The sequence below is a fragment of the Otolemur garnettii genome, unplaced genomic scaffold, assembly GCF_000181295.1.
Source record: "Otolemur garnettii isolate 467f Iridium unplaced genomic scaffold, OtoGar3 scaffold00022, whole genome shotgun sequence".
Classification (NCBI taxonomy): Eukaryota; Metazoa; Chordata; class Mammalia; order Primates; family Galagidae; genus Otolemur; species Otolemur garnettii.
In genome coordinates, this window is record NW_003852417.1 from 16,562,901 (window position 1) to 16,583,433 (window position 20,533).

The window sequence follows — 20,533 nt, forward strand, 5'->3', positions numbered from 1 at the left end:
GTTGTAGTTGTCATTGTTGTTTGGCAGGCCTGGGCTGGATTCAAACCTGCCAGCTCTGGTGTATGTGGCTGGTGCCTTAGCCACTTGAGCTACAGGCACTGAGACAGCATTAATTCTTTAAATATTTAGTAGAATTCACCAGTAAAGTCATCTAGGCCTGGACTTTTCTTTGTGGGAAGATTTTTGATTACTAATGCAATCTCTTTACTTATTATAGGTCTATTCAGATTTTCTATTTCCTCTTGAGTCAGTTCAGTAGTTTGTTGATGACTATATCTTAAGTAGCTACTCAGTCATCTTTCTGCCCTGTCATTACATTTTACTTCACTATGTAGAATTTACCATTACTAGAGACTCTTCTTTGTTCATTTATTTTAGGAATTTTTGCCTTTCATATTTTTTATCCATCTGTCTCCTTTATCATGTAAGCCCCATGAATATACAGACTTTTTCTACAGACCCCAGTACCTAGGACAGTGCCTGCTATATAGCAGGTGCATAATAAGAATTAGTGGAATAAACATATAAACAAGTGATTAAACCCAGCCACAGAAAGTTTAGGGAGTCCTTTCTTTCTGTAGTAATAAAGGAGAGCATCTACTCAGAGAGAGGAGTGGAGGTACACTGTTTAAAACAATAGGGACTACCATTCCAGACCATAGAAAATATTTTTTTAACAGATGAAATAACTGAATAAGTTACAAGGTCTGATAATTAAGTACGCAAACTTGCCCCCATGAGCTTACACTGGTAGCACTGTACAAACAACTCAGTAAGGTTTCATAACCTTAGTATATCAGTGCCTGATACTTGTGTTCCTATTGACATGTGGCAGTACCTTGCTGAATGGTGCTCATGCTCATTATTGTTATTATGTGTTTTGTGTGCCACCACGAAAATGTAGAGGCTTGAATTAGAGCAATGAACAAACATTAAATTTCTTGTTATACTTGGCAAGAGCAGAAGTGAGATTAGGGACACCTTAGTCTAAGTTTATGGGGACAATGCCATGAAGAAAACAGCAGTGTACAAATGGTGTAAATGATTTTCTGAGGGGAGAGAACGCAACACTGATGAAGAGAGGTCAAGGCACCAGTAACGAGCAAAATTGAAGACACTATAAAAATTCACTGAATTATGTGTTAAAATCATCAACTGACTAAGAAGCATAGCAGACCAAGAAAACAGTTTCCTAGTGAAACACTTAGGAAAATCTTAACTGAAAATCTTAGCCAACAACTCATGGCTCTTCCACCATGCCAATGCACCAGCTCACATGGCACTGTCTGTGAGGGAGTTTTTAACCTCATGATATTGGAACACCCTCTCTACTCACCTGTTCTGGCCCCCAATGACGTTCTTCTTCACCCAAAGATAAAGAAAATACTGAAAGGAAGACAATTTGAGGACATTCAGGAAATCAAGAGTAATACAATGACAGCATTGATGGTCATCCAGAAAAGAGTTCCCAAATTGCTTAGAAGAGTAGACTGGGCACTGGCATTGGTGCATTGCTTCCCAAGGGGAGTACTTCAAAAATGACCGTAGTGATATTCAGCAATGAGGTATGGGGCACTTTTCTGAGGATGAGTTTATGAGTTTAATTGTCATACCTCTTATTTTTGTTATTCAAATTATATATGTATATACATATGTGTTACCTCTCTTACAAAGAGGTAAGAGAGACATGCATGTTTACTTGATTTATTTTTACCTGATCTATTTTTGTATGAATTCCAAGAATCAAGCAATAGAATGGTTTGATTATAAAAACAAAAAGAACAGGAAAACAATGTAACCAGAGAAATTTCACAGGATTGCAATGCTAAAGGCCAGTCTGCAAGGAGTGACTACAAATGCATGGTAATGGGACTCTGCCCTATTATATGGCTTTCCTTCATAAGTACTTAGGGAAAGCAGATAGACTACTTCATTCATGAATTGGTTGACAGATGAATTTTAGAAAGTCATAGTACAAGGGAGTTTATGATGCGGCTGTGATGGGATCTTAGGTGTGTTGCCAAAATTTTTAAAGACCATTAACTAAATTATTTTTTAAAGTAGTTCAAACCACAGTAAGTATATTCTTTTTGTTACTCTCTTTTTGATCAACATAATTTAGGTGTGCCACAAAAGTTGAACTACAGGTTCATGTGTACTGTGAGATAAAAAAAGGTTGGAACCTACTGCGATAGAAGAATGAATGCCCTTATCTAAAATGGGTGAGAAGTAAAAAAAAGAAGAGGACTGAAGGGAGAAAGTAAACAGGTCCAATGGATTAGAGGTTGGAAGATTAAAGGATGACCTCGGTAAGATTAGTTAAATGGCTCAGCTATAATAACAACAGGTTGTCAGCAGAGAATGAAATGTCAAATCAGTGATTCTGGAAGTAAAGCAGTTAAAGGTGGTGAAAATGCCCAGAGAATAAATGTGGGAACAGATATTTGAGGTTTAGAAAAGACGGACATCACAAGCTCCCCCACAGAAGTCAAGAGACTGTAGTCAGGACATGAAAGCGTTCAGTTACACAGATACTGAAACCACCACGAGATGACCCCAAATCTGGCACCAATCCATCCAATCCATGGAGTGACCCGCATGACCATTAAGTCGGGAAATAGTCGCAGTTAGAAATGGCGCGCGCGGCAGAACTAAAATGGCAGGAGCCTCCAAAACCTATCTGACATGCTTTTTTTGGTTAAATAAGAGATACAAGGTGTAATGGTTTAAAAGTGGCAAGCTGGAAAGCAAAGAGAAAAATAACCACTCTGACTAGTGTAGGGAGAATTCTAAGTTGACCCTCAACAAACCTTATCCTTGTATTTACATAATCTCCTCCTCCTTGAGTGTGGGTGGAACCTGTGAAGATAAGCTACCACTCCTTTGATGATGCTACATGATAAAGCAAATAGGAGATTGACCCGGGTGGGCCTACTCCGATCAAGTGAGCCCTTTAAAAGCAGCATCTCCCTGGCTGGCTGCAGAGCAAGTCAGAGAGATGCATTCCAGCTGGCCTAGAAGAAAGGCAACACCCATGCTGTAAATTGCCTATGGGGGCCGCATGGCAGGGAACTGCAGACAGCCTCTGGGAGCTGAGCTCCTCCTCAGCTGGCAGCCAGCAGGAGAATGGGGCCCTCAGCACCACAGCTGAAGTGAGACGAATTCTGCCAACAGCCAGTGAGTTGGCAAGAGGATCTCCAAGCCCCAGGTGGTAACTGCAGCCTCAGCTGACACCTTTGATTTCAGCTCAGCAAAACCTGGACTTCTTGCCTAAATAAACTCAGATGATAGTTCCCATTGTTTTAAGCAGCAAGACTTGTAATTTGTTATACAGCAAAAGAAAACAGTGAGTGCAAGGCCTAGTTTACTCCAAATAATCCCAGTTTATGCATGTTATCCCTCATAATAATTATAGTAGTGCCCCCTCTCACTCTCAAGTGAGTCCAGTTTAGATGATAAATTTTAGGGTTACCCTAACCAAAATTCCAACCCCCAAACACACACGGGAATGTGAGGGAACACAGAGCCACCACCTGAAAGGGCTGCAGAAGAGGCAGAGCTCTACGCTTGAGGGCAGCCCACATTTTCATGGAAACAAGTAGAGAGGCCACTGGACGTGGGGGCTCCTGCTGACCAAGGAGCAGCAGCACTGCAGGGACTCGAGCTGTGGGGCCTACGAAAAGGCCTGTGAAAGGTCGCAGGAGGTGCGGACCACGATGGAAACGCTGGGTCACACGAGACAGGGAGGCGGGGTAGCCTACTTGATGATGGTGACTGATGAAAGCAGAGGCCACAGCCATGGCAGGCACAGCCTGGGGTTTCCTTGAGGAAAGCCAGCCACTGGACTAAAGGCCTCGGTTTTGTAGATTTTGCTTTTAGTTTCTTCATGCGTAGGTCTTATCTCCTGCTTGTCACAGTGGGGATGACGTCGTACACTTTTTAAAAAATAATGCTCCGTCTAGTTTTGTACTTTGTACAAAGTAATTGTCCAATTATTTAAAGCTGGACAGAAGCGCCCCCAGTAAGCATATACACTGTTTCCCCACAAATACACGCGAAATTATCTTTTAGAATTCAAGGGATATGAGAAGGACATTAGTTATGTGAAAAGTAAATGCAGAACTTCCATAGTTGACACTACCCTACACTGACCACTTCCTTAAGTTGATCTAATTTTCACAGACTGGACTTGTGCCACACGTATTTATCAGTACAGTAGGCCTTATGTTGAGCAGTTTGTTACAGTCCCTAAGGTGGTCAACTTACAGAAGTTCTACTGTATTGCTTCCAACAAAGGTAAGTCAAAAATCTCAACTGTTCTAGGTCTGCAACACCAGAATTTGCACCGACTCCTTAAAGCAGTGGTTCTCAACCTTCCTAATGCTGTGATGTATTTTCTTTCTTTTTTTTTTTTTTTTGGTCACGGCTGGGTTTGAACCCGCCACCTTCAGTATATGGGGCCAGTGCCCTACTCCTTGAGCCAGAGGCGCCGCCCTGCTGCGATTTATTTTCATTGTTATGAAGGGGTTGCGACCCATAGGTTGAGAACCCCTGCCTTAAAGTAAATGGCTTAATTTTGCTATTACTAACACCCAAACAATTATACTGGACATATATGAGTTGTCCATTAACATTAAAGTAAATCAGTATTTGTTTAACAAAAATTGTTTAACGAATCCAAAATAATTCCTCACTTATGGAGTAATTCCTCGTTTGAGGAATAAGACAAGTAACTTTGTTCGGAGGTAAACTCTGCCACCTGCTGGGAAGAAAGGTGAAATTTTTGTACCATCAACAAATCAGTTACATAATACAATCACCTCCACTGTACTAACACAAACAGTGTAAGGGGTGCAAGTGTATTTTGTATAAATGAACCCTCACACACACACCAAGTCTTCCTGCTATGGAGTAGCTAAGTGGTAATTAGTCAGATTTTATTTTGGTAAAGTAAGACCGAGGTAAGCAGAGGTCTGAATGGAAGACATAGGAAGACGGAATGAGAAGTAGGCTTCTTTCCAGACCTTCGTTTTCAGTTTGGGAAGATGAAAAAGTTCTGGAGATGGATGATGGTGATGCTTACACAACAGTATGAATGCATTTAATGTCAATGAACTGTACACCTAAAAATGGTTAAAGGGTACATTTAATATTACATGTATTTTACCACAATTAAAATACATGTAATATTTTATATTCCATGGCAGGAAGAGAGGGAGGCAAGGATGGAGCTTGGTTAGTAAACTGAATCAAAAAAGCATGTATACCCAGTCCAAGAAAAGTGAAGGTTAGGGTTAAAGATCATTTAACAGTGATTTACAAAAAACAAAAACAACTATATCCAAAACAGTTTACTAACCACCCCCCATTGGAATCATTTAAATATGATAATAAAAATCTTAGCAAAGATTATACCTAGTTATTTTAATAAAATGCTCTTTTTAAAAGTATGATTTAGTGGAAAGCCATGATAATCACTATGGCTAAATTAACCACTTAGATGGGAATCTTTGTTCAGATTACAAGGCTTTTCCTACGTAGGGCAGACACTGCACAACAGATCACTGCAACATTGACTCCCTCATGGGGCTCGCGTGCAGTATGACCTTCCTGTGACCACCTGGCATCACGAGGAGAAGTCTGTCCTTCCCTCATGATGTCTGGGCCGGCCTCAGCAACTCCTCCTAACTCACACAGCACGCAGCAGTGAGGAGGCACACCTGCCATGCCGCGTGAGCAAGAGCAATGCCTGGAGGCTCTGCCCCCCATCTCCTGAACCACCGCGCTGGACACCTCCTCTAAGGACATTCTCAAAACACAGCAGTCAAGGACCAAGGAGCACAAGCCACCCCCAGAGGCCACACGCAGGGAGCTCTAGCCGGCCATCCCAGCTGATTCCAACCTGCAGTCATCTCAGGGCAGTCAGCAGACATAGGAGGGAAGAACACTCTAGGCAGTCGAGTCACCCCCCCCACATACTTCACCCCAGTATTTTAGGCATCCAAGTGCAGGATACACAGCATGGAGCAGAGACAAGCCAATCTCTGGGCCCATCCAAATCCCAGATACCAAGTCCCTGGGTGTAATCAGATGACTGGTGTTTTATGTCATTAACTTTTGGAGTGGCTTGTTATGCAGCAAGAGTCACTGAAACCCTACGGGCACCACAGCCTTGGTGGCAGTGTTACTCAAATACAGGGTGGACATAGAGTTTGTGTGCAATTTAAAATAGTTTAACACAGTAAATTACATGTGAACTTTATAGACACCCTGTATATGCCACGTATCTCAAAGAAGACGACTAATGTATCCTGGCACAATTGAACACAAAAATTAATTACTGTCCACTCTTTTACTTCCAGGTTTTTATTCCCAAGGGAACTCTCTGCCCCTCAGCTGCTCTTCTCCTCCTCAGACCAGTATTTTTTAGAGAGGTAACTGAACATACTTCACTTAGCCACATCCTCTCCCTTTTTCTAAGGATCTGAAGACTCCACAGGGACCACATGTTCTCATCAGGCCTGCAGACTGGTAGCGTTCCGGATCTGCTCCCTGCTGGAAAGACTGGCAGAGGGTAGGGGTACATATGACTCAGGAGCTACTGGCAGGTACATTATTCCCTCATAATTAAAGCCACTTTTTCAAACAGACAGCCATCTGCCCAACTCTTAGCTATAAATCCTGGGAGGAAAGTGAAGTGGTATTAACTGGTCCTCTAGAAGCCCAATAGGAACCACTATTAGAAATAATGTTAGCTATTCGTAGTAAGAGCTGTCTACACCAGCTGTCTCCATCTCTCCCACTTTTGCTGTTGAACCCATCATCACCAGGTTTTTGTTCCCAATACTCCACAGACACTGCTCTTCTCCAGATGACTTCATGCTATCAAAGGTCAGTCCTTGTCACTTGACTGGACAGTCACTTGACACAGCCTATCACTAACTCCTCCTCAAAACACCTCCTTTGCTTGTTTTCCAGAACCACTGTCTCTTGGTCTTCCTCCCTCCTCACTGGATGCAGGATCTTCCTCTTCCCCCAAATCCCTTATACTGGAGAACTCCAGGGGTCTATCTTATTCCTCTTCTCTCTTCTCTATCTTCATTCATTCTCTTCGTGGTATCATCAGTCTCATGGCTTTAAATATGCACCAATGACTCTCAAATTTATATTTCTCTCTCAGACTTGTCTTAAACTCTATACAATGGTCTCCTTAATAACTGCATATGGATATCTTAAATAAGCAACATAAATTCAGCAAGTCCAAAAGTGGACCTTTGAATATCTTACTCTTCTCAGCTGATGGCAACTCCATCCTTCCAGTTGCTCAGGACAAAATATTAGAGTTTCCCTTGACACTTCTCTACTTTCACAAGCCACATCCAACCACATCCTAATTCAGCCCTTTCTACAACCTGTTACTATCCTACCACCTGCTACTGTATCTTATCTTAATTCTCTCAATAATCTCCCCGAAATGGTTTCTGTTTCTTTTTTTTCCTATTGTTTACCCTTTACATGGTATCCAGATTGGTCATTTAAAAACATAAATCAAATTCTTATATTCAAAACTCTAAAAAGGCTCCTCACTTCCCTGAGAGTAAAAGTCCTTACAATGGTCAACAGGGCCTGTGCTAATGTTTTGACCTCCCATCCTCTAATCCTCCCCCTGTTCATTTCATTCTGGCCACACTAAACTTAACAGGTGTACTCCTCCTTAGCCCTAAACACTGAATGCTACTCTGCTCCTCTCCAGATGTCTGCTGGCAAACTGCCCAGTCTTTGTTCCAATCTCACTTTCTCAGCTAGGCCTATATGACTTCTGTATTCAATCTCCAATCTCTCTACCTCTGTACTTCTGACTTCTCCTCATGGTAGAGTCCTGTGTGGACTGGCAGACGCCTCTGCTCCTCCATGCAGGTACCTGGTCTCCTTCCACCTAAGGCTCCCTGCCCCAGCTGCCTGCTTTGGAGCCCCTTCCATTTGTCAGAGTCTATCAGCAGTGGGCAGGTGCTACAGGCACACCTGTTCTAAACTGCCTTGGCTGAGAAGGTAGTCAGTTGGTCGGTCGGTCAGTCAGTCAGTCTATCTACCTATCATCTATCTGTCTGTCTGTCTGTCTGTCTATCTACCTACCTACCTACCTACCTACCTATCTATCTATCATAATCCCTCCCCCTTATAACCAGATGGGACCATATGACTAGTTCTCACCAATGGAATTTATTTACAAAAAGGAAAACATGAATACACCTCCATCACCAGATACCTTTTTGCTCCCTTTTTCTATACACAGATCTCAGGTCCTCCCAGCACACCACACACTCTAGGAGAGAAAATTTGAGAGCTAGTTCAGTCAGGGCATCCAGGCTCTCTGACCATGGCCTGGCCTTCTTCATGAGGCTCACATGTTACTTCTTCAGTTGCAATCTATGGACTGAAACAGCAATGACTGCACCAACACACGACGGTGGGGCAGGAGCAGGAGGCTCTTCTGCGCTAACACCCTCCTTGGCCAAGTGGCCCTGAGGGGCTGCACAGTCATCACAACCCACCAACTGACCCTGCCAGAGCAAGTTCTGGGTTCTTTTTAAAAATTGTATCTAAATTTTATTTCATTTATTTATTTATTTAGAGACGGAGTCTCATTATGTCACCCTTGGTACAGTGCTGTGGCATCACAGCTCACAGCAACTTCCAACTCTTGGGCTTAAGCGATTCTTTTGCCTCAGCCTCCCAAGTAGCTGGGACTACAGGCGCCTGCCACAATATCTGGCTATTTTTTGTTGCAGTTGTCACTATTGTTTAGCTGGCCTCTGGGTTCGAACCTGCCAGCCTCAGTGCATGTGGCCAGCGCAGTAACCACTGTGCTATTGGGGGAGGGGGTTAAAAGACCATTGTGTCTTTTTAAAATAAAAATACACATGGTAGTGTGTAAATAAAAAGACACAGTGGGCTCGGCGCCTGTGGCTCAAGTGGCTAAGGCACCAGCCACATACACCCAAGGTGGTGGGTTCGAATCCAGCCCAGGCCCACCAAACAACAATGAAGGCTGCAACCAAAAAATAGCTGGGCGTTGTGGCAGGCACCTGTGGTCCCAGCTACTTGGGAGGCAGAGGCAGGAGACTTGCTTGAGCCCAGGAGTTGGAGGTTGCTGTAAGCTGAGATGCCACGGCACTCTACCCAGGGAGACAGCTTGAGGCTCCTGTCTCAAAAAAAAAAAAAAAAAAAAAAAACACAGTGGTAGTCCTTATAAATTAAAGCTATTATAAATTAAATTCTATTTTTTAATTTCAGAATATTATAGGGGTATACATGTTTTGATTCCATAATTCGCTTTTGTACATTTTAAGTCAAAGTTAGAAGTGTGCTCTTCTTTTTAGAGTAGTTTTATAGATCAAATAGTTAAGAGCTTGTTTAGTCCAAGCTCCTGGTTTCTTTGCCAATATAATTCCCTCAGAAACTCAGGCGGCCTTTGATCTATTTGTTTCCAGTGAGTTCCATGTGCCAGTAACCACACACAAAGTTCTTTCCTAGACATAATTCCCAAGGCTAATATGTTTCTTTGCCTCTATGCTTCTTGATTTCAATTAATAGAAGCCACCTGGAGGCCACATGAAACAACAAAGTCAGTGGCTCCCAATTCTCATAGTACAACAGAATCACTTGGAGAACTTTTTTAAAAACCAGGTTTCATGTATCTCAGACCTAGAAATGAGAAGCTCTATAGGTGGGACCATGGTGATTCTGACAAGCAGCCGAGATTAAAAGCCCACACCCTCAGTCTGAACTTCGCCGTGGAACTGAAAGTTCAGTAGGCCTGTGTTGCTTAAAGCCTTTCTCAGTTCTTTGTTTTTCCGTTTTCTGCCCTAAGCGTCAGAACTTTCTCTGTTCCCTTTCATACACAGCTGGCAAACTAGCCAATTTGTTCTAAGCTCATCTCTTTCTTATATCCCCTTCCCATCAGCAGTGTCACAGTGTGATTCTTTCCAGTGCTTGGCCTCGGTGGGTTGTGCCTCCCAAGTCATCACAGATGACAAATTCGCCAAATTGGTTACCACTACACAACATGGGTTTCTGTCTTTCCTTCTCTAATATCATTTCCTTGATAGTGTGCCCTGACTGCTAAGCCGGTGCCACGAATGTCAAGGTTTTAATAGAGCTCTACTTCTAGAATTAAAACTTCCATGACTTAATACAAAGTTTTCACTATGCCCCGCTCACGCAGGTTGGCAAATATTCTTCTCCATTCGAGGACTCACTTTCCTTTCATTGTATGGTTTTACCCTTCGCTGTGCCCTAACGGCATTCTCTCCTCTAAGGGAGCAGAGAGGTGGGGAAGGCTCCTTCCTGTTAACGGCCTTGTTCTGAGTAGACATCTATCATTCTGTTCACATTCCACTGGCAAGAACCACTCACATGGTCCCGCTTAGCTACCTGCAGGCTGAAAAATGTAGTCTAGGTGTGTGCCCAGAACAGGAAAACAGTGAAACTGACAAGTCCCGGCAGCCTCTCTCGGCTCCACAAGAACAAGAATCTTCATCTGCTTTGTTCATAGATGTATTTCCAAGTGCCTCTACAGGACCCGGAACATAGTTGGTGCCAAAAAAGTATCTTTTGAATGAACAAATGAATGGACAGGATGAATCACAGACATGGTACCCTATGGCACTATTTTTTATAATAAAAGCAAACTAAATGGACAAATAACTAAAAAGATAATGAATTATACTGTATACGTTGATAAAATTTCAGAAACTTTTGGATAAATTAAAATAAACATCCAGGTACTAAACACTCACATATCAAGTACAAATTCACGTACAAACTGGTTAAATACACACTAAATTCATCTGTTGTGACCATACAGAAACATTCATTCAAAATATTAGTACAAACATGTGAATAATTGTCAAAGAAATTACTATTAAACTAGTTACCCAATCTTTTTTAGCTGGAAATCTGTTTACCCTGTCTCAAAATTCCCCTACATCTTCCTTAAAGAACAAGGACACTGCACATACAGAATCTTAATTTTGAAAATAAGTTACATGTCACATGTAACCTACTATTGAAAGGTCTTACCTGTATGTATCTACACCCCTCAAAATTTGGAACGCCTACATTTGATACATGATGATAATTTTTTTTTTAAATCTTAGGTCACTACAACACAAATAAGGGAATAAAAGACAAAGCTGAAGGCTCGACGCCTATAGCTCAACTGGCTAAGGCGCCAGCCACGTACACCTAAGGTGGCGGGTTCAAATCCCCAGCCTGGACCCGCCAAACAACAATGACAGCTGCAACCAAAAAATAGCCAGGCGTTGTGGCGGGCGCCTGTGGTCCCAGCTACTTGGGAGGCTGAAGCAGGAGACTCGCTTGAGCCCAGGAGTTGGAGGTTGCTGTGAGCTGTAATGCCACGGCACTCTGCCCAGGGGGACAGCTTGAGGCTCTGTAAAAAAAAAAAAAAAAAAAAAAGACAAAGTGGAAATAAAAATGACAACAAATGGGATCAGACCTACCTCACAGGAATGTATGAATTCATTTGTGACTTATGTATGAATGTTATGACATACTTTTCTGCATGTATGTTATAATAATGAAAAAAATTCAACAGTGTATATGAAAAAGTGCTTCGTAACAGTATTTAGTCATTTATCTTTCAATAAAAATAAAATCCCCATTTTTAAAGGGTTATAAATTAGACAAACGAGTAAGTCCAAATTAGGGGGAAGAAGGTGTTCCTTATTCTCCTAATATCAAATCTAAAATGAAAATTTTCGGTAGAAACATACCAGTGAGTCTAATCCTCATAAACAGTAAAGGGGCAAAACCTATCCCGGTGTAAGAGACAGACTCCAAACAAATAACAATGGAGGAAACACTAACAAATCAATTAACACAGCAGGGTACCTGCACTTTAAGAAGGGAAAAATAACGATCTGAAAATCAGTAAACTCTCTTTATTCAATGAAAAAGAGAAGAAGTTATTGGGTTTTATTTTTTAAGATTTAAAAAATATGTATGTGTGTATTCTAATATACATATTAGAATTTACAATATAGGATAGGATATTCAGTTTAACAAAATTTCATATTATAATTGAAACCTATCTAATAAAAAATATATAGCTTTAATAGGTTATCAGAGATGTAAGAAATAAATGTACACATGGGTTGAAGTTTGTTTTGTGATTTTTGAATAAATTCCTGATATGAACTTATTTGACTTTTCTTGGTTGAGTTTTAAGAAAACTAAAAGAGAAATAAAAACTGGTTATTAAAACTAATACTTGTGAAAACCAATAGGACAACCAGATCTAACAATTTAGATTCCAAATTATACTTTTGACCCTAGATATCTTTCTGCCCTTTAGCAAACCAACCAACCAACCAACCAACAAAAACTAGAGGGAAGGTTTTAAAACACAGGCTAAAGCAACTTTTTGGAAAGAAAATTATGGCATTTAAAAAATCCTGGCAATAAATTGAGAGAAGGGAAGAAAAATAATTGATGATGAGCATACTGCACGATTTACAAATACCAAAGAAGGCAAACACACCAAACAGGGGAAGAATACAATATTTTCTCCAACTAGAGAAGGCAAAAATTTAACTTTTTTTCATGTCATTTTCTTCACAACACTTAAACCTTATAAATATGAGGAAATTTTTCTTGCAAAAGAACTTTAAATCTTACTTAAAGTTCAAAAGAGTAAGCGCATGGAGAAATACCCCTTGTACAATTTTAAAATAACAAGAAACTTAAAGCATTGCAATATTTCATTTTACAATATAAAAGGGACCATTTTGAATATTTTCATCTTCTAGAATTTTTTAACATTCTGCTCTTAAAATCAAGCTAGAAGCATATTTTTTGCAACCTCAGCATAAATGTAAGCCTTACGATTTTATTACACCACATCCTTATTTGGTAGGCATCCACCAGGAAACTGGCCTACAAGCTTTTACTGATGAAACAGATTAAGAGTCAGGGACACGGAGGAAACACAAAGCAGTTACCCAAGAGGAATGCTCCTTCATCTGGTGCTGGTTGCTGTGAGAGCCACTGGCATGGCCACGCCAAAAGCAATTCTGGCAGAGCTGATAGTTGTGGCACTGCTGGCATCGGTACCGGAAACCCATCATACTCTCACACCGGCAATAGGAGCACTCCACAGGATGGAAGACTTGTGGACCGAGACAAAGGAGGAAAAAAGGAGAGAGGAGGAGGGATGGACAAGGAAAAAAAGAGAATTTTCATTTGGATAATAAAGTCAATACAAAAGAAAACTAAATATAAATGGAAAAGGTGGCAACCAAATTAGAACTGAAAAATGTAAATTATTCATCTAACTAGCCGTCTACTATAGTGAATAAAAAAAAGGAAAAGACTTAATCAGAAAAAAAATTTCTGGTACATAATTGCTTCCTCTGGCAATTCTATTCTGAACACAAAAAATGGCATTCAATAGAAAAGATATACTCTTCAAATCTTCAGTGAACAATTCTTTCTAGTATGATGTATAATATATAATATTCATCTCATTTCAAGCATAATGATTTTTAGTCCTGCTCCCCAAAATGTATATTAACTGGGGAACCAATACTCAAAAACAAATTGAGCATTAGGTAAGAAAAATAATATGACAAGATCATGAAGGACTAGAAGTAAAATCAGGAAGAGAAAATCCAAAGTACATTACTTACCCTAAAAAATTCAAGCTATTTGTGCTCCGGATTAAAACAATACACTATAGTATAGTCCTCTACAGAAGAGGACTGCCAAGTCAACTAGAGCAGTGTTTTTCAACCTTTTTTATCTCATGGCACACTTGAACCTATAGTTAAACTTCTGTGGCACACTGAAACTATGTGCTTAAAAAAAAAAAAGAGTAAAAAAGAATATACTTACTATGCTTTGAACTTCTTTCAAAAATAATTTAATCAATGGCTTTTAAAAGTTTTCAGGGCACACCTAAGATGCTTTCGGGGCACATCAGTGGGATGCACCACACACCAACTGAAAATCACTGATCTAGAGCTAACATCAATGCTGTCAACATCACTGCAGCCAAAATTTACAATTCTAAGTAATCTGGGTTAATATTAAATGACATATATAAATCTAAATATTAAATTATCAAATACAGTATAATTTTGGTTGAGTGTGAATATCAATGTGATTTTCTTTTATTCTCCTTTGAACAAGTCAGGAGCTCCTTTGAGCAAGTCAGTGGGTGTGTGACCAAGAGGAAAAGCTGAGACCCAGAATGAAGAAAGGATCAACCTTTCTTCATTATAATAGGTCATTATATATAATAAACTTTCTTCATTATAATCAGAAAGATAAAAACAGTTCAGGTGCTAGTAAAAGTATGATTTTAACAGCGTGCGTCAGGTAGTAGTTACCTTCTTGTACTCCAAAGACTTGGGTTAGGAAACCAACATAAAAAGTACAACTTTGGCTTATGCTGATAAACATTATTCCTCATGAACAGTAATTTCAAAATAATTCAAATTATGAATTTCATGGGAATTAAAGAGACAAAATAACAAAAAAACCCTTAGAAATACCAAAATTTTATAATTTCTCACCATTAAAATTAACACATACAAATGTTAGTATGATAGGCAGCATATTTTATTTCTAGATATTTCAATGATTTCATAACATTTATCTATCTCTAAGAAAAATGGTATCACTAAACACGTAAGAATGTAATCAATAAATAATACACTATATATAAAATCACAATAAAACAGATAACAATACATCTTGACAAATGAGGCTCTTTCTTCTTGGTATTGCAGATACAAAAGGATTTTATAAAAGTCAATTGGATGCAAAACTACTAAATGCCTAAGGGTATAAAAGCACTGCTCCCTCAAATGTAAATCTCTGATTTTAAAATCCTGTTTTTAAAATGTAGCTATTTTAGTCTAGTCAAGAGATTGTAGTCCTTCAAGAAAACTAATCCTGAATCGGAGGGATCTGTGAACTAAAGCTATAGTTAGGTAACAGACTCAGAATTTAAAAAAAAAAAATCATGGATAAGACAGGAAGAAATAAAAATGGTATGGAAGTATCTTCCGTTCTTAGTGGAAGAAAAAAGAGGACTCTGCATTTTTGTGGCTTCTCAGCTATTCCTTGTTCTCTTTTGTGGAATGAGGAAAGATAGGCAAGAGCCTGGAGAGAAGGGAGGCTGCCAGAAAAACCCTGGCCTTCTCTTAAATAAAGTCAAACAACCCAAACAAGGAGATAAACTGATGGCAGTAACAGAAAAACTGAAGAAGTTACTGAGAGATAAGTACCACTTCAAGTCAAAGCAAAACAGATTTCAGTCAATGTACCAGGAGGGACACCAAAAGTAGGTTCACGGTAAAACAGGAATACAGTACTGAATTTTATCATAGCTATTTTTACTTAAATTTTTATTTTATAAAATAATTATATTTTCAGCAGTTGATATTGCACATATCCAATTTTTTAGAGCTATGACTTTGATACATGTAAGGGGAGAAAAAGGAAGTCCTGGCTAAATGGGGAGGGGGAGCCCTCAGGCAGAACACACCATCTGCCATCTGAGGAAGGAGAAGACTACAGTTTAGGCCACAAAGTATTATGACCCGATATTACTATTTCTTTTTATCCTAATGTCTCCCCCCTTTTTTTCAAGAATTAAATATTCCTCTTTTGAAAGCTAAAACCACAAATTCAATGAATGACAGCAAAATGTCAAGGATAATTTTCTTTTCTTTTCTTTTCTTTTTTTTTGAGACAGAGCCTCAAGCTATCCCCCTGGATAGGGTGCTGTGGCATCACAGCTCACAGAACCTCCAACTTCTGGGCTCAAGCGAATCTCCTGCCTCTGCCTCCCAAGTAGCTGGGACCACAGCTGCCACAACGCCCGGCTATTTTTTGGTTGCAGCCGTCACTGTTGTTTGGTGGGTTTGGGCTGGACTCGAACCCACCACCTTAGGTGTATGTGGCTGGCGCCTTAGCCACTTGAGCCACAGGCCACGGATAATTTTCAATGACAGTATAATTTTCAAGGACACTGAAAATAATTAGTTCCTGTACTTCCTAATCCTGAATCTGAGGGATCTGGGAACTAAAGCTATAGTTAAGTAACAGACTAACTAATTCAAATAATTAGTTCCTGTACTTCCTATCATGAGGAATTGAATGATAAAAAGTTCTGCTTACCATTTAGATCTGTGAACTAAAGCTATAGTTAGGTAACAGACTATATAATTCAGCAATCAGTTCCTGTACTTCCTATCATGAGGAATTCAATGATAAAAGTTCTGCTCACCATTTAGATCTGTGAGAGCTAAAGCTGTAGTTAGGTAACAGACTAAATAATTCAATAATTAGTTCCTGTACTTCCTATCATGAGAAATTGAATGATAAAAAGTTCTGCTCACCATTCTCAACATGAGCAAGCCTGTGCATGAGAGGTAGCCAGACAAGGCACTGGGGAGGAGGGTCGGCCATCATTGTATCTAAAAACATATTGAGCATTATCTTTTTCTGTGAAGAGAAGAAAAACAAAGATACTTTATATTTTTCAATCATCTAAGTTAATCTAGCAATTTCCATCCAAACTCTAATGAATTACATGTGAAATAAAAGTAACATTAATATTTTACATTACTATATACCTACTATACCCTATACTATATAATACTGCTATTAGTATACATTCCCGCATTATTTTGTTTTAGTCTTAAAACAACTGTGTAAGGTAAACATGTTAGACATTACTAATCTTCATTTCATAGATGAAAAAGTAAGGGAGCAAAGCATTTAAATTGTAAAGGTTTTATAATGGCCCTACTTGAAGGAGACACAGAGCCAGGACTATCCTTCAAATTACTATTTCTGCTGTCCAGTGGGAGAGACGGACACCCACGCCTCATTATCAAGCAACATGAGTGAAAGCAGAACTATGGCTGTGTGGCTGACTGCTGCATTTCCACACTCATAACACAACAGGTACCTGATAACGCATTGTTGAACATATAAATAATAAAACAAGGAGTGAAGTACTCTCAGACATCATTTAACAATTTTCTCATTTACGAAAGCAAGAACAGAGACTTGGGGTAATTGAGTAATTTGACAAAGTCACAGAGATAATTATGATGAGATTAGAACCTGAATGCCCAAAAGCCTATCAGAGTACTCCCTCCACCATACCATCTCCCTAGACAGACTAAATTTTTTTGATTTTTTATTTCTTTTTAATAAATATATACTCAACTCCCACTGGATGGGAAACACTGAAATAATGAGGTTCCACGTGGACACAGAAAATTAGCAAACAGTCTAGAAAGAGAAGATAGAAACAGAGTTAGATGATGTAGGTAGAACAAACCCTTCGCAATATTTCAGATTAACAAATTTTCGTTTTATTTTCTCCAACCCACAACAAAAACATAGCTTTATAGCTCCAAAGGGAAAAGAAAAAGAAGCTAAAAATGCAGTGTCATCCTGCTCCACAGGAGAGTTCTGTGACTATGACCTGGACACAAAGGGCCCCACTTCAAACTCTATTCCAAAAGAAGAGCGGTGACAAAAGGGCAAACCCACAGCAGACGCACGGCCATAAGGGGCCCTTTTCCATGCCTCGGTCCCACCATTCAAAGGCAGGGTGGGAGCTGAGGATTGGGGATGGCGTGAAGCCAAAAGGACCCCAGAATGTCATCTCACTCTATCCCAAGTAACTGTTCTCAAGCCCCACCATTTTTCTTAAAGCAAAAAATAGGCTGTAAAAAGTATGGGTGTTTCTCCACAAAACTTTAAAATATTTTATTTTAGGAAAGAAAAAAAGTAGAAAAGATAAAATTAATTACAGCTGACCTAAAGATATTGCCAGCTGGGTGGCACCTGTGGCCAAAAGGAGTAGGGCGCCGGCCCCATATGCCAGAGGTAGCGGGTTCAAACTCAGCCCCAGCCAAAAAAAAAAAAGATATTGCCAGCTGATTACAAAGTAACTTTGATTTTTGCCACTAATATATTTAACATATATAACATAAACATTATGTTTATATATAACATAAACTAGAAGCATGGAGTGACAGCATTCTGATGTTTGGTCAGGAGAGAGGCCTCCAGGCCAGCCACCTCACCTACCATGATGCCTTCCAAAAAGGTCTCATCACACGAGACTCAAGACTACACAGACTTGTTCCTGCATATCATTTTGGAAACGTGATTCCAGTATAGGTAAATCAGAAGTCATTCTGATTGAGAATGATCAATAGGAAACTGGTAAGTAGGAAACAGAAAAGGGAATATAGCAGGAGGTGGATCAGGAAAGATGCTTTGCAATAAAAATCTGGAAAAGAGGAAGAAAGCTGAGGGAGAGTCCTGAGATAGACAGGAGAGGGCTGGCTGAGGATGACAGAGGATGACAGTATCATCGCTGTGCACTGATACTGAAGTGTGAAAAATGGCCGTTCAAATAGGCTAAAGAAAAGTTATCCAAAGTATCCAAAGTGTTTTCCATCTCAAGCACTCACGTTAGGACTGTTTCTGAGACCACAAAGTAATCTGGGAGGCGTAAGTTAGTAACATTAAAAACCAGAAAGCTGCCTAACGTTTGTGTAGAGGACCAGACATGGAAAGTGCCTTACAGTCAATAAAATCAGAAGTGTCTGTTCAAAGTTATTGAAACAGAAGATGCTAGGAAATTGTTTAGCAAATAAGAGGTGACAAAAATTAAATATCATACCCTTTATTGTAAGTGTAATGTTTAAATTAATATTGCTGTATCTCCTTATATTTGTTAAAAATTACATTTTTACAATCCATTTATAACCCTAATATTACTTACACTAAAAAGTTATTTGCCTATCATGGAGAGTATTTTTTTTAAATCAAGATGAAGAGGTACAATTTTATTTTATTTTGATATCTCAGAAGTCCCTCATGGATACACTCAAGATCAACCAAGGCTGGGCTGTGTGCAGTGGTTCATTCCTGTAATACTAGCACTCTGGGAGGCCAAGGCAGGTGGACTGCTTGGGCTCAGGAGCTCAAGACCAGTCTGAGCAAGAGCTGAGACCCCTATCTCTAAAAATAGCCCAGCCATTGTGGCAGGCACTTGTAGACCCAGCTACTTGGGAGCCTGAGGCAAGAGACTCACTTGAGGCTTGACACCTGTAGCTCAGTGGTTAGGACGCTGGCCACATACATGGGGATGATGGGTTCAAACCTGGCCCAGGCTTGCCAAACAACACCAGCAACAACAAAAAAAATAGCCGGGCATTGTGGCAGGTACCTATAGTCCCAGCTACTTGGGGGCTGAGGCAAGAGAATTGCTTAAGCCCAAGAGTTTGAGGTTGCTGCGAGCTACAACACAGTGGCACTCTATCCAGGGGCAACAGAGTGAGACTGTCTCAAAAAACAAAAAGATGAAAATCAACCAAGGCTGTTCTGCTTTCATACTACTAATATAATTTGAAGTCTCCAAAAGCATTAGGAATTAAACTAGAAGAACTATGTTCTGGCACCCTTTCTTCTCTACCAAGCATGGATGGGGTTTGGGGAAAATCACTTAACATTTCTGGGTTTCAATTTTCTCATCTCTCAAAGTGTGATAAAGGGGAACCCTTGGAAGGTCTTTAAACCTTTCAGAACAATTCATGAGGCTAAAACTATTTTCACGATAATATCAAGACCTGGTTTTTCAATCTCATTCTCTCAGGAGTCCAGCAGAGTTTTCAAGAGGCAATGTGATGTACCGACAATTACTGAAAAGGCTATTAGAAGACTCCTCCCTTTCCAACTAACTTAGCTGCTGGAGGCCAAATTTTCTTCCCGCAGTTTAAGCAAAATAACCTATCAGAGCAGACTGAATGGATAAGCAGATATGGGGATCCACATGTCTTCTATTGAGCCAAATATTTGCAGAAATATAAAACAATCCTACTCTTCTCATTACATTTTTGTTCTGGGATATTTGGTTACTCATCATAAAAATGTTATGTTTACATGTAATAGGTTTACCCCTGCTATTTATAAGTGACTTCATATTTTTCGATTTCTCAATCTTAATTTCTACTATCGAAAAACTGACAGACATAAGTTCTTTGTAGCTTTCAATAATTTTTAGAGTATAAAGAGGTGCCAGGACCAAAAATTTTGAGAACTGTTGGGGGAGACACCCCAATTCTAAAATTCCATCACTCAATAAATGTGTGAAAGGTAGTTTGGCTCTTTTTTCTCCCCTCTTTGTTTTGTTTTTACTTTTGAGTTGAACATTTTCTTTGCATTTCTCCTTATTTTTTATAACACGGTATTAATAAAAACTATAAAGGGTGGCACCTGTAGCTCAGCAGCTAGGGTGCCAGCCACGTACACCAAGGCTGGCTTTGAACCCAGCCCAAGCCAGCTAAAACAACTATGGCAACTACAACCAAAAAATAGCTGGGCATGGTGGTAGGTGCCTGTAGTGCCAGCTATTTGGGAGGCTGAAGCAAGAGAATCGTTTCAGCCCAAGGATCGGAGGTTGCTGTGAGCT

At 39.8% G+C, this 20,533-nt stretch overlaps 1 protein-coding gene across 7 annotated transcripts in view; it reads right to left on the reverse strand.

Moving 5' to 3' along the window:
• The window catches only part of DTNB (dystrobrevin beta), a 240,452-nt gene that overhangs the window by 153,946 nt on the left and 65,973 nt on the right, over positions 1-20,533 (reverse strand). For all 7 annotated transcript variants that reach the window (XM_003787445.3, XM_023511873.1, XM_023511870.1 and 4 more), the window contains 2 exons: positions 16,431-16,536; positions 13,023-13,189 (listed from right to left, as the gene is read on the reverse strand). In XM_003787445.3, coding sequence (XP_003787493.1) covers positions 13,023-13,189; positions 16,431-16,536 — 273 coding nt within the window. The remainder of the gene's footprint in view (positions 1-13,022; positions 13,190-16,430; positions 16,537-20,533) is intronic.